This window comes from Crinia signifera, chromosome 4 (assembly GCF_055691185.1).
Source record: "Crinia signifera chromosome 4, ASM5569118v1, whole genome shotgun sequence".
Lineage (NCBI taxonomy): Eukaryota > Metazoa > Chordata > Amphibia > Anura > Myobatrachidae > Crinia > Crinia signifera.
The window spans coordinates 126106350-126129736 of NC_139220.1; the positions used below are offsets into that span (position 1 = coordinate 126106350).

Here is a 23387-nt window from a genome sequence, read left to right on the forward strand (position 1 = left end):
CAAGTCATACAGCTGAGAAGCAAGTATGCCAAAAGCTATAATATCAGGGCATATTGAGTCTGAACAAGTCAGGAAGAGAGAGGCTATATCAATATGGAGGCCAATATCAATACAACTGATATTAATGAGATTTTAACTGCAAAACCTACAATATTTCCTAGATCTGGATATAGCATTCTGTCATTTATCATGTTTTTAAATGCTGTATTCTCAATTTTCAACAATTTACTAGTGATTCTCGTAACTATGAGATACCCACAACTTCGCAATCCTATTAATATTTTTATTTTAAACCTGTCATTTTCTGACCTACTAATGACATTGTGTGGTACTACCATAGTGGTCAGTACCACGTATCATGGCTATTTTTATCTGGGTGAAAAATTCTGCACTTTTCAGGGATTTGCAGTCAACTATTTTGGTAAGTTATCACACGTCTGAATACTAGTAAGTGATTATATGTTGTGTGATAAATCTATTTGACATGCAAATGTTTATTTGTAAATTAAACAATTTTAAAAAGGTCATCATTAATTGATTCATTGGGGATTTTCATTGGTTTTTGAATGGTTTATTTATTTGTAGGCTAATATTCTACATAACTACATAATGTAAAACTGCATGGTTATAAACACTGTATTAAAAGGTAATGTTTTTAAAAATACATCATTTTTCTTTTATTACAAGTTTTTAGAGTTTAAAGGCTTAATTGCGCACTTTTATTTTACATAGAGACATAGAATTTGATGGCAGATAAGAACCATATGGCCCATCTAGTCTGCCCCTTTTTTCAACCATATTGTTATTAAACACTATTTGATCCATATTTCTTTTTATGGACATCCTTATCTCTATCTCGTGTATTTTTTAATTGTTCTACTGTCTTAACTTCTAACACCTCTGATGGGAGGCTATTCCACTTGTCCACTACCCTTTCTTTAAAACAATTTTTCCTCATATTTCCCCTGAAACTCCCTCCATTGTCATTGCATGTCCTTGTGTTCTACTAATTCCCATCATTTCAAAAATGTTTCCCTCCTGGGTCTTGCTAAAACCCTTGATATATTTGAAATTTTCTATCATGTCCCCTGTTTCTCTTCTTTGTTTCAAACTATACATATTAAGAATTGTTTTAGTCTTTCTGTGTCAGTTTTGTAATGTAGGCCATTTTTTCTTTGAGTTATATTTTCCTTTTGGAGATATGGGGTGAAATTTACTAAGACATGTATTATACTTCACATGTGATGTTGCTATGGGCAGCCAATCAGAATCTAATTATTTATTTTGCACCCTCTAGAAGATAGTAGACATGATCTGATTGGTTGCCCATAGCAACATCACATGTGAAGTAGACATCTTAGTAATATTTTCTAATGGCCTCCAGAACTAAAAATAGTATTCTAGATGAGGTTGTACCAATGAACTATACAGTGGCATTATTACTTCTTTCTTTCTGCTGCTAATCCTCTCCCTATGGAACCAAGCATCTGACTTGCCTTCTTCATTGCTTTGTTACATTGCCTACCTGCCTTTAGGTCACCTGAAATAGTGACTCCTAGTTCCCTTTCCTCCTCAGTAGTTTCCAAAATAGTGCCAAAAATACTATCTTTCGCCTTTGTATTTTTGAGACCCAAGTGCATGATTTAAATTTTTTTTGCATTAAACGGTAGTGTTCATGCTCTTGACCATTCATATAGTCTACCTAGATCATCCACCATTTGTTTTTAGCCTCCTGGTGTGTCTTCCCTGTTGCATATCTTTGTGTTATCTGCAAAAAGGCATACTTTCCCTTCAATACCATTTGCAATGTCCAAGTACAGATACCTGGGGTACTCTACTCCTAACATTACATGAATGCACTCCATTTACTACAACTTTCTGTTTTCTATCCTGCAACCAAGATCTTATCCATTCAATCATTTTAGTATCTAATCCCATGCTTTCAAGTTTATTTAACAGTCTGTGATGTGGGACAGTGTCAAAAGCCTTACTAAATAAGTAATATAAGCTATATCTATGGTCCAACCTTTATCTATTACTTTAGTCACTCAGTCAACAAAAAAGTCAATAAAATTTGTTTGACATGATCTCCCAGAAAGTAAATCCATGCTGTTTGGGATCCTGTAAATTGCTGGATGTGAGATAATCTACAACTCTTTCTTTTAAGAGTGTATGCCTTAATTTCCCTACTACTGATGTGAGGCTCACTGGTCGGTAGTTGTTTGCATTTTCCTTGCTTCCACATTTGTGCAGTGGTACAGCATTCACTCTTTTACAGTCCACTGGAATTACTCCTGTAGTTAGTGACTGGTAGAATAACTCTGCTAATGGTGCTACCAGCACCCCTTTAAGCTATTTTAAAGTATCATAGCCTGATTGGACATGCTGAAACACTTGAAGGGATAAATTTGCTAAGATGGGAGTTTTACTGAAGATAGGATGTTGCACATAGCAACCTAGGAGGTTATATATTATCTTCTAGAAGTGCTTAAAAAATTAAGACATAGAATCTGATTGGTTGCTATGGGCAACATCCCATCATCAATAGAACTCCCAGCTTAGTAAATATACCCTGAAGTGTCTAAATAGATGCAAAGTATGTGGCTAACTGAATATGCCCCTAGTTGTTTTGAAGGGAAATGAACAGTCGCTGTGATTTTCTGGTTATCAAAGCAGGGTGCATCCAACATATTGATGAAATATGCATTTGGCCTTTTATCGAGACATACTAATATAATTATGATTTTTTTTTATATCAAAGAAAAAATGAAATGTTTTTATCATGAAATATTTTAAATCATAATATTACTAGCACTGCAAATTGTCAGCGACTTGACTTTCCGTATTTATTACATTTAACATTTTCTTCATCTATTTTCAGAAATGATCCCTTTTTTGGTGACTACATTTTAGTAGAAAATGACCATAACTGATGTTTATGAGAAAGAATGTGGGCAATTCAAATATTTCTCTATTTTTATAAAAGGCAATAAAAAAAAATCAAACATAATATGACTTTATACAGTAACTGGTTATTTAGAATTTTCAAACAAAGTAAAAATTGAAAGAAAAAAAAATCTGATTCCATATTGTTTTCTGTCTGTCAATTGACATTCTTATTACATTCTTGCAGGAATTGTATCACTCTGGTCCCTTACCCTTCTAGCATATGAGCGGTACAATGTTGTCTGCCAGCCTGTTGGAGCCCTGAAGCTCAGCACTCGAAGAGGTTACCAAGGACTTACATTCATCTGGCTGTTTTGTCTGATATGGGCTATAGCGCCACTGTTTGGATGGAGTTCTTATGGTCCTGAAGGTGTTCAGACCTCTTGCTCCATTGGATGGGAAGAGAGGACCTGGAACAATTATAGTTACCTGATTGCATACTTTCTGACGTGCTTCATTATTCCTGTAGGCATTATTGGATTCTCATATGGAACTATACTGCGATCATTACATAAGGTATATTTAAATTTATTATAAAGTATGCACTTGCTGTATTTATATGTATAATACATTCAGAACAATACACAGTGGCTAACATAAAAATGGATATATGTGCAAATTAGTTACTGCAATCCATAAATCCAATCAGTTTATATTTTGTTTCTTGGGTACTGTCAAAAATAACAGAAAAAAAAAACACAATAAGTGTCGCTTAATGTATAGTATTGCAATATATTAATAAAATAATAACACAATTAAAATATTTGACTGAATCCATTGAAATCAACTCTAATTTATTAAATACATATAAAAAGCAAGTTTCAGACAATACTCCAAGAAACAGTTATAAAACAGTAGTACTGGTCGGGACATTCAAGGTGGATCAGCACACCGGAAGTCACATGCCGGAATGTGTTCCACTGACAGGAAATAGATGCTATGTTGTGTTCCAATGACCGGAAGTGGTCCATAAATAAAGATAAATTAAATCTAACTGTTTTTTATGCTTTCTTTTTACAAGACTAATTATATCTGAATATTAAAACAACATACAGTATAGGTCTGCCTCCTATATTACTTATAATGAAATGTGTGGTTTTAATGTTAAATACGTAGATGGACTGGATTAATTGACCAATTGTACTAGTGGGATTTCCTGTCTGTGGAGGTATTTATATCCCTACACCACACTCCAAAATCATTCCTTTAAAAAAGTTGCCTGTGCGCTACAAACCCGTCATGAGCACAATCAGGACTTATAGAAGGACTGCTTAACTACACCATCTAGCTTGAACCAGCTCATTCAGCCTCCATCTTCCTCCACCATTGGTTATTCACCTACCTTGCCTGTGTTCCAGACCTAATCTGCATCTCCAACATTATAATGGACACCATTTACCAGCACTATCGAGAGGACACTGCCTGCTCTAGACAGAGCTGATTACTTCCCTCCAGCAGAGAATAATTTACAGCCCAGATCAAACTGGTGATATATAATACAAAGTGGAGGACTCTATTTGGGGGCCCAGTTATTACTTGTTTTGAGCATTCTAGGAACAAGCTGCCATAAAATCAGAATCTTCTACTGCCACAACCAGTACTACGGTTTTATAACTGTTTCTTGTCTGAACATTACTTTTTATATGTATTTAATAAATTAGAGTTGATTTCAATTGATCCAGTCAAATATTTTAATTGTTTTTTTTTATATATATTATTAATAATATTAATAATCTATTGCAATACTATACATTAAGTGTCACTTATTGTGTTTTTATCTGTTATATCATTTTGGGGAACTAACCTTCCCACAAGTGGCTGCTTGACACACACCCTCCTCCAATTGCCTGATACCACTGTTCTAAACATTGAAAGAACTTCCTTTTCACTGTCGAAAATAAAGCTTCTTTGTTTGGCACTATAGCAGTTTACAGTATGTACATGTGCACCAATTTTCAAAAATGATCCCCAGTTTATAAGGATGTATCTAGGATAGTCAATCCCGGGATCGGCACAATCCCAGGATTTGGCCCCCAAATTGCTGGGATTTTAATCCCGGGATTGGAGTTTGTAAAATAACGTGATTTTGGGATAAAACAGTGCATGCACAGTCTAATGCTGGCCAGCATCTGAGCACCCACTCAGATGCTGCCTGGCTTTTGCAAACCCCGGAGTGTTGCTCTGCGCAGCATGACGTGGTCAAAGGTCAAGCTGCGCACACCGCACTGCCCTCCGCACCACCCCTGCACTGCCCGGTTGACCAGCCCCTGCACTCCCTGGGCACACCACCCACCGCACTGCCCAACCAGCAAACACCCCGATGAATAAATGTGTGTGTGTGTGGGGGGGGGGGGGTATTAGGGAAGACATTCCCAGGATCCCGGGAATCCTGGGATTGAACATTTTTCAATCCCGAATCTCAGGATTAAAAAATGCCCCATGATTGGCATCCCTAGATGTATTTTATGGAGTTAAGTTACATTTGGACACACAGTAACTGCAGACAGAGCAGCGGTTTCTGAGTTGGTAGCAAAGCAAAAAATAATTGCTCCAGGACAAAGTAAATAAATATTGGCTACTTTTGCCCACAAATGCTGACAGCATTATATTTATACTCGTTTTATTGCAGAGATCCTATGGCAACTGAGATGAAAAGAAATGTACCATGCATGTATTATGTTGGATCTTGATTGCACCACAATTTACATTGTGTGTTTTCTCTTAGCTGAACAGGAAGATAGAAGTGCAGGGAGGAAAGACAAACCGCGAGGAAGAGCTACGTGTAGTAGTAATGGTGCTTTTCATGGTGATCGCTTTTCTCATATGCTGGCTGCCATATACAGTTTTTGCTCTGATCATTATCATTAATCCAACACTCTACATATCTCCACTTGCTGCAACTCTACCAACGTACTTTGCCAAAACCAGCCCTGTCTACAACCCTATTATCTACATCTTTCTAAACAAAGAGGTAAATATGTAACATTATGCCAATGTAAATCTCAATGACTATGAAATAAAGAACCATAGGGTAGATGTATGAAGTATGAAAGTATGGTAAGGGGGTAAGTGGTATGACTGCACATTATGTGCGCTGATACCACTGCTACCCCATGTTGGAGTAGATGTGTGGCACTTGACATATGTTCCTATGCTATTGATTTCAAGAGTTGCAGCTGTCCTGCAATGGCTGTTGTGCTCTAGGCTGCATAGGTGATCCCGCAACGTGCTGAGATCTCACTCATGCCCAGTGGAGCTAGCCAGGAGGAGGCAGTGCATCAGCAATAGACAGATGCACTGTGGTTTCTGGAGGATTTGCTGGAGTGGAAGGTTTTACTTCCCCACCCCGGTAAATGAGATAATCAGTGGTGGGTTTTACCTATGGGTTGCAGGACTGCAGCCCCCCCCCCCCCAGGGAAAAGCCCTCACTGGAGTGAAGACAGATGCAGTCCGTGAGACTGCACTGGCTCCACTGTGACTGGCAATGATTTCCTATTGGAAGTACGACCTGACAGTCACCCAAGGCAGTCCCATTGGGAAGCAGCTTATAGAACCTGGTTTAAGCACATGTACAGTACAATACCTAGGCTGACACTGCGCAAGTGCAAGTCCTGGTTCCTTTCATCTACATTGTGCAGGCACTTGGACTGTGATTTAGCCTCTATGGGCTGCAGCCAAAGCAGACCATAGAAGCTGGGTGGATGCACATGCACAGTACTGAGGCCGATACTGTGCATGCGCCAGTCCTGGTACCTGTCAGCTACATTGCACAGGCACTGGGATAGTGTCGAGGAGCAGGTGAGAGGCGGCAAGGGGGGGGGGTGCTAGATTAACGGCCAGCGGCATCCCCACTCATACAATTAGAAGCTGATGGTAATATATCTTGGCACTACTGATTCCGGCTTCATCTCAGTAATGCTGATATGTGCTGCTTTAATATATTTTCCCCAGTAATACCAAGGACCATGACATTATAAGAAAAAAGATTCTCATTGCTGCTTTTATGTACAGTGTTATGTGTATTGAATAAAAAAAAATTCAGAACAGGTTAATCTGTTGTAGAGATTGTGAAGAAACCATTTGGCTTCATGTTTGGGTCAGCTTTTTTCCTTGCTCCCAGTATTTTGTTTTTTGGAGAGCTAACAATTAGTATAAGTGCTGACATAATTTCCTTTTCTAAATTACAATTTCCTGTTTTACAAAATAGAAGTTATTATACTTTTTTATCCTTCTATTGAACGCAATACACTATGGGCGAAATGTAATAGGGTGTGATTTTTAGACATGTGCGATTTTTGGTCAAAAACGGCCGAAATCGCACATTTTCCGAAAATCGCACATTTAATAGGTTGAAAATCGCGGTAAAAAAAATCGCACTTTTTACCGCGAAATCACACTTTTAGAAGTGCGATTTTTAGTCACATTTCAAATCGCATCCAGATGTTTTCCCATTATAAAGTATACAACTCGCAAATGTAATAGGGTGCGATTTTTGGTAAATGTTACCAAAAATCGCAAAAAAAATAGACCAGGTTCTGACAGGCGAATTTCACAGAACCATGCACAGATCATTGAGATCTGTGCATGGTCCTGTTAATAAAAATGTGTAAAAGTGTTTTTATTTAAAAAAAACGGCGTGGGGTCCCCCCTCCTAAGCATAACCAGCCCCGGGCTCATTGAGCCGGACCTGGTTCCAAAAATACGGGGGGACAAAAAGCATAGGGGTCCCCCGTATTTCTGAAACCAGCCCCGGACTCTTGGACCGGTCCTGGTTCCAAAAATACGGGGGACAAAAAATCTGGGGGTCCCCCGTATTTTGAAACCAGCACCGGGCTCCAACAGCCCACGGTGTCATGCCACAGCCGGGGGACACTTTTTATACAAGGTCCCCCGGCCAAAACATGAGCACCGTGGCTGGTCAGCCTTGGACGGGGTACCTGGAGGAGTGGGGACCCCCCCAATAAAGGGGTCACCCCCCCAGGCTTCACCCATCCAGGGCTGAAGCCCGGGGCTGTCACCGGCGTCCGTGGCCAGTGGACGCCGGCCTGATAGGGTTAAATCGATCATACGTTACATTGCTTTATACCGGAGAACTACAAGTGCCAGCAGACCTCCCCCACATGCTGGGACTTGGAGAACCACAAGTCCCAGCATGCGGGGCATTAATGGGCCCGCTGGGACTTGTAGTCCACCTGTAAAAAGAATGTTTATAAAAAACACACACAGAGAGAAGTAAAAGTTTATTACACACACACACCTCACTTTTACACCAGCGTTACTTACCATTCCTGGATCCAGCGCTGGTCTGGCTGCTTCACAGCCGGCTCCCCCCGCACTGACACGCAGCGGGGAGAACCGGCTTTCTCCGTTGCCTCTAACAGCTTCTGTAGCGCTGTTCCAGCGCTACAGAGGCTGAGAGCGCGATTGGCCGATACATCTCCATGGAGACGCATAGCTCAGTCCTGATTGGCTGAGCTATGCGTCTCCATGGAGACGCATAGCTCAGCCAAACGCGCTCTCAGCCTCTGTAGCACTGAGTCCCCCAGACCGGGACTTAGCCCCGCCTACCAGCCAATGATGGTCCAGCATGGGGGTTTTCCCGGACCATCATTGGCTGGTAGGCGGGGCTAAGTCCCGATCGGGGGGCGGAGCCCCAGATGTCAACAGAACACCGGAGGGCGGTGATCATGGGGAAAATGCTGCAGGGCTCCCGGGGAAGCGCTGAAGACGTCTGTGGTGAGTATGATTTCTCTCCACAGCCTCCCCTCTGGATTCTACTGGACAAGGGGACCGAAGCTTCGTGTCAACATAGGTATGTATGGATGAATGGGCTTGGTGTGTATTAAAGTTGTACTGTCTGTGTGTGTGTTTTTTTATTTAACTATTTGTAGTACTGTGGGACTACTAGTCCCAGCGGGCCCTTTATTGCCCCACATGCTGGGACTTGTGGTTCTCCAAGTCCCTGCATGTGGTGCAGGCTTGCTGGGACTCATAGTTCCACAGCAATACACAATAGGATTTTATCTATTTTTTTACACCATTAATCAGCTCGATGCCCACAGCCCAGGGGCATCGAGGACAGCCCCGGGCTTCAGCATGGGCAGGTAAGTTCTGGAGGGGGGGGACCCCTTCTTTGGGGGGGTCCCCACTCCCCCAGGGCCCCTGCCCATGCTGACCAGTCAGAGGGCTGAATGCTTTGGCCGGGGGGACTTGTATAAAAAGTCTCCCCCTGGCTGTGGCATTACCCTGCTGGCTGATTGGGCCCGGTGCTGGTTCTTGAAATACGGGGGACCCCCAGTCATTTTGTCCCCCGTATTTTGGGAACCAGGACCGGCCCTTGAGCCTGGTGCTGGTTTTATAAAATCATGGAAACCCCAACTTGATTGTTCCTTTGATTTTATGAAACCAGGACCGGCTCTTTGAGCCCGGGGCTGGTTATGCTCAGGAGGGGGGACCCCACGCCGTTTTTTTTTTTATTTATTTTTTACCCAAACTCGCATATATGAAAATGCGCACATTTTCATGACTGAAAATCGTCCGAAATCGCGGCAAATCGCATTTTTTGCCGCTAATTCGCATCTCATTACATTACATATGCGAATTCGCGGCAAAAACCGCGATTTTTAAAGGTGCGATTTCTGGCGAGTTTGGAACTCGTCCAAAAATCGCACCCTATTACATTTCGCCCTATGTCTCTCTTTTTACCATATATGCTGTCTGCTGGATAGACTTTCTCACTCTGTGCGGGATGTACTAACATCCGCCACCCCCCTCTGCTGGCTACAGCATTCTTACTAGTCGCATATGCACTAACATACGTGATTGTTAACACATGGGACAGTTCTTGTGCTGCGCTGGCTGTGGGGCATGCTGGGAGGGATCCATGGTGGATACCTCACTTACTGCAGCAGAGAGAAGCCCATAGGCATCTATAGGGTATCACCAGCAAAAGCTGGTGATACCTTCTGCAGTGCTGCCCCACAGAGCCGGCCCTAGCCTAAATGACGCCCTAGGCAAGATTTTGGCTGGTGCCCCCTAGCACCGCCACTAGTTCCGCCTCTGACCCTGCTCCCCTTTTCCAGCACCATCAACCCTCATCATAGCAGTCATCATTTTGGTGCTCCTACCCGCAATATTTTAAATAGAAACAGTGCACACATTTGGTGCACAGCCCAAACAGGGGTGTTTTCTTGCTGGGAAGGGGCATGGCCACACAATTTTACCCCCAATTCAAATTATGCCACACAGTAGTGCAACTTTATTTACATTATATCGTGCGATGGTGTCCCTTATTCACATTACATCACACTGTAGTACCACTTTACCTTATATACATTACTCCTCACATTATTCACATTATACCCTTAGAAAAAAATACTGAGAAAATATTGTATTTTAAGCACCTCCATGGCCACACTGCAACCCAGCACAAAGCAGTGTGTGCTGGGCAGAGGAGAAGAGCTGCAGCTGCTGCTGTTACTTAAGGGGAGGGGGCCCGTGGCCCCCACTGGGCCCTCCCATCAGACTTTTGACCTGGGTAATTTGTACCCCCTACCCCTTTCTCTCGGCACCCCTGATAATACCACACAGTAATGCCCCTTACACACGACACACATTATTAATGTCCTTATAACCATAATGCCCCTTACACATTATGCCAACCTTTATTAATTCCCTTCATATACATAATGACACACATAATGCCCCTTACACATATGTTGCACATTCTTAATACACATGACACCCATAATGCCTGTTACACATGTCGCACATTATTAATGCATTTATACATGACACACATAATGCCCCTTACACATATGCTGAACACTATTGCACAACCAACCCACCCACAGACAGCACTCGCACAGCCGCTAACACTGTGACCTCTGCCTCTGCTTGGATACAGATGTTTCCTCATACATCTTGTCTCAATAGGCCATGCAGCTCCTGGCCAGTTCTGCTAACGTTGGGTGCCTTTTTTGCTGAAAATTCGTCTTATTTGCATTGTTATGACCAGCACACACAAGGAGCTTTCAATGATTAAAATTATATGCAGCATGTATGTGTACAACTGTGGCTGTACCTGAATACGGAATGCTATGTTACAGTGATTTCCATGAATACACTATTTCATATGCAGATGCAGCCTCACTCACACACAGAAAATAGGCATGCTGCATATCATTTTAATCAGCAGAAGCTGCTGATGCCCCTAGGCATTCCAAATGCCCTAGGCAATTGCCTAGTTGGCCTATGCCTAAGGCCGGCCCTGCTGCCCCAGCAGAGGGGGTAAGAGAATACGATAATGCGATAAAAACACAGATAATGGGGGTTTTACCGCATTTTCACATTAGTGCATCCCACCATCTAAGACCCGAGTCTGGAACAGCTCCTCATTTCTCATGTCCCCTCTTCCACTCTGATTCTTGTACAGTGCCATGTAGCCCTGCCACATGCTCAGATTCCACCCCAAAGTATAATCCTGCAGCCCGTGCCCATCATTAGGAGCCTTTCAAACAGGAACCAGTGGATATAAAGGGAAACCCCTTTCAAATACAGTCATATTGGGAAATTTTGGATACTGAAACTGGTGGTTCTGGCATCTATAGATCTAAAGGCCCATACACACTTGATTTTCAGCTGAAAATCGGCTAGTGTGTATGGGCCAGAGATCCCCGACTAGAGATGATGCACGCTCCCGCATCATCGCTAGCGAGGTGGGAAGTCTGCTGGTTTTGCCAGCACATCTAGCGATGATGGCTGGTTTTTTAGCCATCATCGCTAAATGTGTACGGCAGCCGGGCTGAAAGATCACAAACTTTCAGCCCTGCTGACCGCCTGCTCCCTCCCCCTGCTCATACTCACCCCTCCTCGCTCCCACGCTGTCTGGCTCACACGCTGCAGACATGCACGCAGCACAGCTTCCTCTCCCCCTCCTGGCTACACAGTGGAGCTCCCCGCCCCTGGCCGAACGCCCCGCCCCCAGCTCACTGGCCGCATCCTCCCTGCTCCACAGTGTGTGTATACATTACACACGCAGCCCCTGACCACTAATGTTAAAGGCAGTAATATATACATTGCTGGCACATGCCAGCAATGTATAGATTCCTGGCACCACTGGCCACCAATAATGTTTATAATGCAGTAATATATACATTGCTGGCACATGCCAGCAATGTATATATTACTGGCACCACTGGGCACCATTGTTATTAATAAGCCAGTAATACAGTATATACATTGCTGGCACAGACCAGCAATGTATATATTATTGGTACCACTGGGCACCAACGATTACGTATTAGCTAGTAATATATACATTGCTGGCACAGGCCAGCAATGTATATATTCAGGGACGTCTTGATGCAAGAGCTTGATGGGCAGTTGCCCTAGGGCCCCATAATCCTAGGGGCCCAATTTGCAGTGGCGGACTGTGCCGGGTGGCAGGATGGCATGTGCCCCCCGAGCCATTACACTATCCGTCACCATCACCGGCCACCCTTAAACTGCCGTCACCCACAATCCGTCACTAGCACCCACTGCCCATCACCCTCACGCTGCTGTCACCCAATGCCCGTCACCCTCATCCACCACCCTTATGCTGCTGTCACCCACTATCCATTACTATCACTCATTGCTCATCACCCTCACACTGATGTCACCTTTATGGTGCCGTCACCCACTATCCATTGCTATCACCCACTGCCCATCACCCTCATGCTGCTGTCACCCACTATCCGTCACTATCACCCACTGCCCGTCACCCTTATCCACCACCCTTATGCTGCTGTCACCCACTATCCATCACAATCACCTACTGCCCATCACCCAATGGTGTGTGGCATATTGTGTAATGGGCGTTATAGTATGTGGTATAATGTGTAATGGACATGATGGTGTGCCTAGTCCCCTGTCCCACATAGCCATGCCTTAAACTTTTTGCAGGCTAGCAATGTATATGTTACCACCGCCACTGCCCCCCCCCCCCCCCCCCCCCCCAATGTATATTTTGTTATGGCATAACGTATGTATTGCTGGCAAAAGTGAATGAATTTCTCCCTACGTGCACGGCTACAAATGAAATGTTTGCCGTGCACACGGCTGGGATTTTGTCAGCAATCAGTTCTGAATCAGGCACCAAGAACAGAAATGCACTGATTAAAATGGCTAGTAATGGATACTATATGAGTAGCCCTGCCACAATGTTTTTAAATGCAATTCAAATTGCTTTGTTCTAATTGTTTCTGAATGAAAGAATATCTCTTTACATTCAATTTTATTTTATTTTGAATTTTATGTGATATGTCCTATCCAATGGTTTAATAAATGGTTTTGCATTTTATGAATATATAAAATATATGTAAAGTCAATCCAATATATTTGTGATTTTTAAACAGCGCTGCAAACCCACCTTTCGGGCTTTTGGTTTCCCTGATTAAAATGGCTGCTGCTCCCACCCTTGGAATTCAAACCCATTCCATTATGTAAATAGCCTTTTAATGAAAGATTTTCAGCAAAGTCTTTTGCCTCCTGAAAATCTCTTGCTCTTTGAGAAAAATAGTCCAGTGTGTACGGACTACTTTGGCGAAAGATAAATCTATCAAAGATTTTGGCAAAGTCTTTTGAAACAAAAGTCTACTAGTGTGTATGGGCTTTAAATGTCACATGTTATATATCCCTTGCCAGCACTGCAACATGGTTTTGCCCAGTTCTTTGCTTTTTATGCATTTCTTAAAATAATAAATCAGAATGTCACAAGAAACATAAATTGATCATGTATACAGTATATTCCACAATTTCAATACTGGAGATGCATTTATTATTTTTTTAAGTCATGTGACATTAAACTCACTAGTACCCAACCATATAGAATACATGCCTTCTGATTGTCAGTAATCTGTCCTGTCTTACTAAAATTGGAACCGTTGCAAAGTACCTTACATTGATACTGTGTTATAAAATGTTTCATTTAATATTGCTTTTTCCTTAGTTTCGCAACTGTGCAGTAGAGTGTTTGACATGTGGACACATCGATCTATCTACCCCGGAAGAGGACAGCGCATCGATGGTTGTTCCAGTCGAAATTCACACTGTCCCTAAACTCAATCAAGTGACTCCAGCTTAGTAATAGCAGGACTACAAACTATAACGTATTGTAATATATTCTTGGTGCATAGTAAATCAATATATTATAATATACAACACATACAATATTTTGTGCTTTTTGATAATAGCTAATCTGTTCTGCAAACAATGTATTATACAGTTATGTTACTTGTTGGATAAATATGATTTTTCACAGTAAATAGATACACGTATTTTCCTTTTTTGCATAAGTTGTAATGGCAGAAGTTGCATTAAATAAAAGTTGCTTACAGAAAGATCAGCACTATGAGGTGGGGTTTATAAACCTTGCTGATAGCCAGAATTGTGGGGAATTATTCTGCAACAGATGGATAACCAGTGGTGTGGTTACCAAGGGCGTAACTATCATAGGTGCAAGGGGTGCAGCTGCTATGGGGCCCAGAGCTGAAGAGGGCCCATCTTTGCTGTCTAAGTATATGATTTACACACATTTATCACCATCAGTTGCTAAATAGGGGGCCCTTAAAAACTTTTGCTATGGGGCCCACGATTATCTAGGTACGCCTCTGGTGGTTACTCTTCCTTTTGGGGATCACTGTACATGTGTGAAACATCCCAGCTCATGCACCACAACAGCTTATTTGCAGAAGGGGCCCTGATTGGTTCATACTGGCCTACTTTGTAAACTACTAAAGTTTCAGGGAGGTTGCAAGTGGCAGCAGAATAAGGCATGTCTAGCACCACCTATGAGCATACAAAACCATTCAAAAGGTTGGGGTCACTTAGAAATGTCCTTATTTTTAAAGAAAAGTACTGTTGTTTTTTTCAATGAAGATTACATTCAATTTATCAGAAATACACTCTATACACTGTAATGTGACAAATAAATACACTAGCTGCAATGTCTGGTTTTTAAAGGAATATCTACATAAGTGTATAGAGAGGCTCATTTCCAGCAACCATCACTCCAGTGTTCCAATGGTACATTGTGTTTGCTAATCACGTTAGAAGACTAATGGTTAATTAGAAAACCCTTGAAAACACATGTGCAATTATGTTAGCATAGCTGAAAATGGGTTTGCTCATTAGAGAAGCTATAAAACTGGCCTTCCTTTGAGCTAGTTGAGTATCTGGAGAATAACATGTGTGGGTTTGATTATACTCTCAAAATGGGCAGAGAAAGAGAACTTTCATGTGAAACTCGACAGTCTATTCGTGTTCTTCGAAATGAAGGCTATTCCTTGTGAGAAATTGCTAAGAAACTAAACATTTCCTACAACAGTGTGTGCTACTCCCTTCAGAGAACAGCACAAACAGGCGCTTTCCAGAGTAGAAAGAGAATTTCGAGGCTCCTGGTGCACAACTGATCAAGAAGACAAGTACATTGGAATCACTAGTTTGAGAAATAGATGCCTCACAAGTCCCCAACTGGCAGCCTCATTAAATGGTACCTGCAAAATGCCAGTGTCAATGTCTACAGTGAAGAGGCAACTCTAGGATGCAGACCTTCTAGGCAGAGTGCCAAAGCCTTATCTGAGAATGGCCAATAAAAGGAAAATATGAATATGTGCAAAAGAACACAGACATTTGACAGAGGAAGATTGGGAAAAAGTGTTACGGGCAGATGAATCGAAGTTTGAGGTAAATGGATCACACAGAAGAACAATTCTGAGATGCAGAGCAAGTGAAACGATGCTGAAAGAGTGTCTGATGCCATCTGCCAAGAATGGTGGAGGTAATGTGATGGTCTGGGCCACTTTGGTGCTGGTAAACTGGGAGATTGCTACAAGGTAAAGGGATTTTAAATAAGGCTGGCTTCCTCCTCCAACAGGACAATGACCCAGAGCACACCTTAAAATTATGCAAGAAGCAGACAGCTGGTATTCTGTCTGTAATGGAGTTGCCAGCGCAGCTACCGCACCTCACCCCCATTGACCTGTTGTGGGAGCAGCTTGACCGTATGGTATTCAAGAAGTGCCCATTATGCCAATCCAATTTGTGGAAGGTGCTTTAGGAAGTGTGGGGTGAAATTTCTTCAGATTATCTCAACAAATAAACAGCTAGAATGCCAAAGCTCTGCAATGCTGTAATTGCTGCAAAAGGAGCATTATTTGATGAAACAAAGTTTGAAGGACAAAATTATTATTTCAAATAAAAATAATTATATCTAACCGTGCCAATGTCTTGACTATATGTTCTAATCATTTTTCAACTCATTTGATAAATAAAAGTCAGTTTCATGTAAAAAAAAATGACTGGGTGACCCCAAACTTTTGAGTGGAAGTATTCTTGTGTCCTGTCACTGAGATGCTAGGTTTAGTTTCCCTATGCTTGTCAGTGCAGCAAGGTGAGATCACTTAATTCAAAATCAGTCGATGTGAGGGAGTTGCAAATGTATTTCTAGCTAATCGCTGATCTGTGACATTTTCTCAAGCCTTCTGCAACCTTTCATAGGTTGGGATTGCACTCTGCGAACATACGCAGCCTAGTGAACAGATATGAATCAGGCCCTCAGTACCACAGTCTCCAACATTTCACTTTATTTCTAACATTCTTTAGGTATAATAAAGCACATTTTACCTTACATAACATAAGGATCCCCAAGATGCACAAGCTTGTTTGGAATTGCCCTTCATACCCTGTGAAGATCTCATTGTGCTCTGTCCACCCTGATAACACCCATATCATCCCCCTGGAGGACTTGGCAATCACTCAGCTTAGTAAGAGAAGGAGACTGACAAAAGCTTCCACCAATAGTAGTATATATTTGTTATAACTCCACATCTACGTTAGTTTTCCACATCAAAATAAACAGCAGACATCACCATTATCAGTAAGCTTTCAGCTTTATTATCCTTACTCAGACATCGTACTTGTGATGCCTGATGAAGGGTAATAAACCCAAAAGCTTGTTGATTATGGGGATGTCTGCTGTTTATTTTGAAGTGGAAAACCAGTGATTGCCGTTCCACACACACATACACACCCACACACACCCACACACAGTAAGCCAGCACTCAATATGCGACATAGAGAGCAATGCAGGGTCCAGAATTACTAGTAACACTCACTTTTTCCTGCAAGAAAAAAAAAGAAAAAGGACCAGCAATCACATTTCAGTACCAGCATTTTTACTTAAACATTAAAGATCCATAAAGTCAAAATGTAATAGCAGCAGCAGCCCAATAGCTGTATCAACACAATTAGTTGGTCTTCTTTAGGCTCTGTTTTATTCAGTTACAGTACTCTTTAGCAAATAAGGCATTTCAATATACTGTCATACCCAGGAACAAACCCATAACCTGTTGCATTCCCATCAAACACCCTACTCAATGAGCTAGTCAGGTGATGCCTGGCCTCAAAAAAGCAGGGAAGCTTACAAGTTAAAGTAAGTAAAGCAGACAAGTAAGTAAGTATGTTTTTTTTATATAGCATGCTTTCTCCAACTGGACTCAAGGTGCTTTACGGCAATAAAAACAGTGCACATAATACAGAGGGTTTATGTAGTACAGCAATAGAGTCACACAGACATAAAAGAAAACCTTGAGAGCACAGTAAGCATAATGCAGGATTGGTGAGGCATTTTGGAGAATAACTTCCTTGGGTTGTGTATTCCATCCTAACAAGGTACCCACCTTGGGCGCACTGCATAGGATTACCCTGGGTGGAATAGGTTACTCCTAGAAGAAACTACACAAAATGGGTTACAGTATTTTAGTGTAAAGTAGGGTCCCAACTAGATAGACAGGTTCATGTATTTTTCACCCCAACCACAAGTGTACCAGATGAGGCAGCCTTGTTGGGCTCACTACAAAGGTTACACAGTGGGAGTTAAGCCATACAATGGCCATACAAGGGTCCAATGCAGATATAGGAAAGCATATGCTTAAGTAGGAAAGTGATATACTCTGCATGGAAACATCCACGTGAAGCACATCCTGCCCGCAGAGGAACCATCTTGAGTACACTGCAAAGATCACTGTTGGAAGGGCGTGCAATTCATGGAGGTACACATTACAGGAATAGGACATGGTGGGGTAGACGTACTCTGGGGGGGGGGGGATAAAAGGAGATTATGAAAACACCTTTGCATGGGACTGATGATAGGGGGGCAATTTAAGAGTCATATATGACCTGGTCTCATGGGAGCAGTATAGTTGGTTGTGAGAAAATGGGGAGCACATTCAAGTACGTGGGAAAAGTTGCTACCAAATCCATGCTCCCCATGAGGGGTAGGTCCTGGGGCAGTCATAAGTATGGTAGCCTTGTCCGGGTGTTCTCATGGCAGGACACATTTATTTATTAGTATTTATTTACAGTTTCTTATATAGCGCAGCAGATTCCGTTGCGATTTACAATAGTAGACAGTGATAAAACAAACTGGGTAACAACAGACAGACTTAGAGGTAGGAGGGCCCTGCTGCAAGCTTACAATCTATAGGTATATAGGAGGGAAACACAAGGTCAGGCACCAGTAATAGCATAGAAGTCCCACCAAGTTGCAAGTCCAGAAGAAAAGCTATATAATACATAAGTGCCTGAGAGGGTTATGCATTTAGAACTTAACTATGATAGGCTTGCCTGAAGAGGTGAATTTTCAGGGAACACTTGAAAGTTTGGAGACTAGTGGAGAGTCTTATTGTGCGTGGAAGGGCATTCCAAAGGATGGCAGCAGCCCGATGAAAGTCCTGTAATAGTTAATGGGAGCTAGTGATCTGTGCAGAAGAGAGGCACAGTTCTTGCGCAGAGCGTAGTGGTCGAGATGGGAGGTATTTTGTGTATGTAAAGAGATATATGCTGGTGCATTATGGTTAATAGCTTTATATGCAAGTAGAAGTGTTTTATATTAAATACGGTAAGATACAGGCAACCAATGGAGGGACTGGCAGAGCGGATCAGTAGACGATGAGCGTCTTGGAAGGGAGATCAGCCTAGCAGCAGCATTTAAAATGGATTGCAGTGGCGAGAGTCTGTTCTTGGGAAGACCAGTTAGGAGACTATTGCAGTAATCAATGCGGGATATAATGAGTGCATGGATAAGAGATTTAGTAGTGTCTTGTGTGAGATACGGTCGTATTTTGGATGTGTTTTTTAGATGCATATAACATGATTTGGAGACAGATTGAAAAGACAGTTCAGAGTCTAGGATGACCCCTAGGCAATGAGCTTGTGGGGTAGGGTAGATTTTCGAGTTGTCAACAGTTATGGAGATATCAGGATGGTAACTGTTCTTGGTTGGTGGCAATATAAGTAATTCCATTTTGGAAATATTTAGTTTGAGTTGGTGAGAAGATATCCAAGATGAGATGGCAGAGAGACATTCAGAGACGGCCCAAAACTACTGGTGACAACTCTGAGGTTGATAGATAGATTTGAGTATCATCCGCATATAAGTGATGCCGAAATCCAAAAGAGCTGATTAGTTTGCCAAGAGAGGAAGTATAGATAGAGAAAAGCAGAGGACCTAAGACTGTGCCTTGCGGAACTCCAACTGACAAAGGTAGTGAAGAGTCAGAGAAGCGAACACTGAAAGAGCAATCAGATAGGTAAGATGAGAACCAGGAAAGGGCTGTAACATTAAGACCTAGGGAGTATAGTGTTTGTAAGAGAAGAGTGTGATCCACAGTGTCAAACACAGCAGAAAGATCTAGAAGAATAAGTAGTGAGTAATGGCCTTTACCAGATCATTCACCACTTTAGTCAGTGCTGTCTCAGTGGAGTGTTGGGAAGGAAAGCTGGACTGAAGCAGGTCTAATAGGGCGTAAGAGTTAAGAAAGTGTGTGAGGTGAGAGTAGACAAGTTTCTCAAGTAGCTTGGAGAGGCATGGGAGCTGAGAGAAAGGACAGCAGTTAGAGAGAGAGTTAGGGTCATAATTGTGTTTTTTCAGAATGGGAGTAATCACTGCATGTTTGAACATATAAGGAAAAATACCAGTAGCAAGAGAGAGATTGCAGATTTTAGTTAAGGTTGGAATAAGCACAGGAGATAGAGTTTTAATGATTTGTGCAGGTATAGGATCAAGAGGAGAGGTAGTAGAGTAGGAGGATAAGAAGAGGATACTTCCTTTACATCTATGGGCTCAAATGAAGAGAAAGTGCCAGAGGGTTCAACAGGGGAAAAAAGTGGGTTAGGGGTTGAGGAAGAGCATAAAATTTAATCTCAGATGTTATAAATTTTGTCCTTAAAGTAGGAGGCAAGTTCTTGTGCACTGATGGTAGCCAGTGGGGGATGAGGGGGATGGTACAGAATGTGTTAAATAGTCGCTTAGGGTTGGAGGCATGAGTAGAGATGAGAGATTGGTAGTATGTTTGTTTGGCAGTGTCCAAAGCATTGCTGTAGCAGTGGTAGCTAGTCTTATATGTGAGGAAATTAGTCATATTATGAGATTTACCCCATTGGCGTTCCATTTTACAGTACTTGACTGATTTCGTAGTTGTCTTGGGGGTTGTTCTGGTTGATTCACAAGGCTGCGAATTCACAGCTTTGTGAGTCCACCAAACCCGGCCCAGCGAATCAAATTCGCCAGGCTGCCCGCCCCCCCCCCCTCGCAGCATGTGTTCCCACGCAAAGGCTGCAAATAGATGTTTAACAAAAACATCCATTTGCATGCTGCGGGGAACACCCACATCTTTCAATGGTCGCCAACCATCAAAAGATGTGGAAGGTGCACGCATATAAAAGTGACTTTCAAATCACTTACATATGCGTGCACGCTGGGACAGAAATGGGCGGGCAGCCCGGCATTCGCCCAGAGCAGGCGACAGGGGGGTCAAAGGGGACACGTGTACCGGGCCTTAAGCTTGTGAGGGGCCCCAAGGTTATGAGGGGCTGTAAAGCATGGCTGTGGAAGTGCAGTGTCTAGCAATGGTTTATAAAGGCACCCGCTTGGATTCCTTTAAGGGAACTTGCCTGGAATCCCCCTCCAGTATTAGTGAATAAAAAGTTTATTTTGTAACCATAAAAAAACACGTTCAATATACAGTGTACTAAAAATTTTCTGCTCAAGGGTGGGGTATTGGGCCCCCCCAAAAATATCAGTGTACTGGGCCCCAAGATTTCTGTTGCCAGCCCAGCATTCGCCGGGCGGGGTTTGGTGGATGCGCAAGGCTGTGAATTTGCAGCCTTGCAAATCAGAATAACCCCCCACACCCTGTCATGGCCTCAATACCATGAGAACGCCCAGCAGTCTCATGGGAATGGCCATTAAACGCTGGGCATTCCTATGTGGTGATGGGGCTGCCTGGCTTCCCATGCAGAGCCGGATTAAGGGAGTCGGTACATTACTGGGAGTTGACTAAGTCCCATGAGACTTTGCACAATAGGTCAGAGGCTGAGAGGCTTGTGCTGAGCTTTGCTTGGTGGAGCTCATCATATGCTTCTCAGGCCCATGGAGGATAGCAGCAGCCCCATCAGGGCTCCTACAGTGTAAGGTACAGAGGGATAAATAAAGGCATTTTATGTGGTGTCATATATCAATGGCGTAGCTACGTTTTGGGCGCCCCCCCGCCGTTAGGGGCCCCCCCCACCACCGCCCTGCCAAGCACCCGCCACGCCGCCCATGCAAACCCCCCCAATCCCCCGCAGCCTTAACTATCTCGCTGGTCCCGGCGGCTCCGTTCTTCTGCTGAGTACCACCCCAAAATGGCCGCCCCCATTCAGCAGACAGTTTCAGAGAACTGTGTGCTATATGGGGGCGGCCATTTTGTGGTGGTCCTCAGCAGAAGAACGGAGCCGCCGGGACCAGTGAGATAGGTAAGTCTGCGGGGTATTGGGGGGGGGGTCTAACTATATCACCGCAGCCCCCGGCGCCCCCACATGCACAGCGCCCCCCCGGGGTGGCGGGGACTGCGGTGCTATAGTTACGCCGCTGTTATATATATATATATATATACACAACGATGAGGCCGGCACTCAGGTCTAAAGATGGATGCCAATAACTTGCTCCGGTGCCCTCTTTCAAAAGGGGTGTCCTTGAGTAGAATACAGTAGCAATTAAGTGGCACTCGGAGGCTTGTAAAGAAGGTGAAAATAGCAGGAATATTTATTCCTAGTGCAGGGAAAACGTTTCGGAGCACGGAGGCCCCGTCGTCAGTTCAGGTAATGCACTAGGAATAAATATTCCTGCTATTTTCACCTTCTTTACAAGCCTCCGAGTGCCACTTAATTGCTACTGTATATATATATATATATATATATATATATATATATGTGTGTGTGTATATATATGTACAGAAAAGGGGTTTACCCTGATTGTGCTTCCAATAATCGAGAGCTGCTACCTCTACAGAATCTCCCCTGTTAGTGGGAGACGAAATAGACACAAGAAATAGGAGCGTAGAGGGCGCTATTAAAAGTACCACCACCTTCACGTATTCAGGTGAACAATGATACAAGAATATACAAATCGATACAAGAATATACAAATCGATAACATTTATTAAAAATGAAAAGACATCTGTTCGATTCCAATTCAATTCAATTGATGGATGACCGCAAGGACAGAACCCAACGCGTTTCGTCTCCGAAGAGACTTCCTCAGGGGTATACTGTGGGTGGTACAGAATGCCATAAGAATACAATACGATATAACGACCAATTGGCAAATAAATATAAAAAAGATATAAAAAAAATTTTTTACATACCAAGAAGTGCGGTATGTAGACGTAATGGAATCTTTTAAAAAGAATATGGTGTATCTTAGGAGATCTGTAAATTTAGAAACCAAAAGAGTATGCATATGTTTCTTAAAAACCGAGGTGGACAGACGAAGGAGGGATTGTGAGGAAAAGGATGAAAAATATTGATTACATACCCGATATGAAAGGGCATCAATAAAAGCACTTAAAAAAGGTGGGGGATTTTAACCTAAAAAATATATATATATGAAGGTTTGAACCAATAGACGATTTGTCAATGTTCAATGCTCAATAATGCCTTAAAGTATCACCTTTTTCCCAATGTGTTAGGAAATGTAGTGTTAATGGCCTGGGGAGGGACGTGCTGACATAAAGAATCCTCCTGAACCTATTGGCCATATAGTACAGTAATTCGTCGGAAGTATAACAAAAACTTCCTAAACCATGCATCCATACACCTGTATTAACTAGCTGTCAGAAATGACAGAGATATAGGGAATAGTACTGTCAAAGCAGGTATGTGTGAAATGCACCTTCCCAACATTTTGGCAAGAATAAGTAACATGCATCTTCCCAACAATTAGGTCCATATGAAAACAAGCAGCAGTATAGAACATGGTTTGCATATATGTGTGTGTGTATATATATATATATATATATATATATATATAGTATTGGTGATCAAATAAATGAAGACCGGAGGCGGCACTCACAATGGGT

At 42.5% G+C, this 23387-nt stretch overlaps 1 protein-coding gene and 1 long non-coding RNA gene across 2 annotated transcripts in view; one reads left to right on the forward strand and one right to left on the reverse strand.

The window, feature by feature from the left end:
- Window positions 1–23387, reverse strand: part of LOC146072419 (uncharacterized) — a 419935-nt gene that overhangs the window by 328682 nt on the left and 67866 nt on the right. The window lies entirely within an intron of this gene.
- LOC146072417 (pinopsin-like) lies at window positions 93–14101 on the forward strand. The gene is made up of 4 exons (XM_083179668.1): window positions 93–421; window positions 3134–3462; window positions 5672–5917; window positions 13937–14101. The coding sequence occupies exons 1-4, from the start codon at window positions 94–96 to the stop codon at window positions 14069–14071; spliced, it is 1038 nt and encodes a 345-aa protein (XP_083035794.1). The 5' UTR covers window position 93; the 3' UTR covers window positions 14072–14101.

What these genes read in the sequence shown, in the direction of transcription:
- LOC146072417 (XM_083179668.1), top strand. Translation starts at nt 94, where the DNA reads ATGGAGGCCAATATCAATACAACTGATATTAATGAGATTTTAACTGCA. An exon ending in ATTTGCAGTCAACTATTTTG is followed by an intron (nt 422 to 3,133) that starts GTAAGTTATCAC and finishes ACATTCTTGCAG; the next exon opens with GAATTGTATCACTCTGGTCC. An exon ending in ACATCTTTCTAAACAAAGAG is followed by an intron (nt 5,918 to 13,936) that starts GTAAATATGTAA and finishes CTTTTTCCTTAG; the next exon opens with TTTCGCAACTGTGCAGTAGA.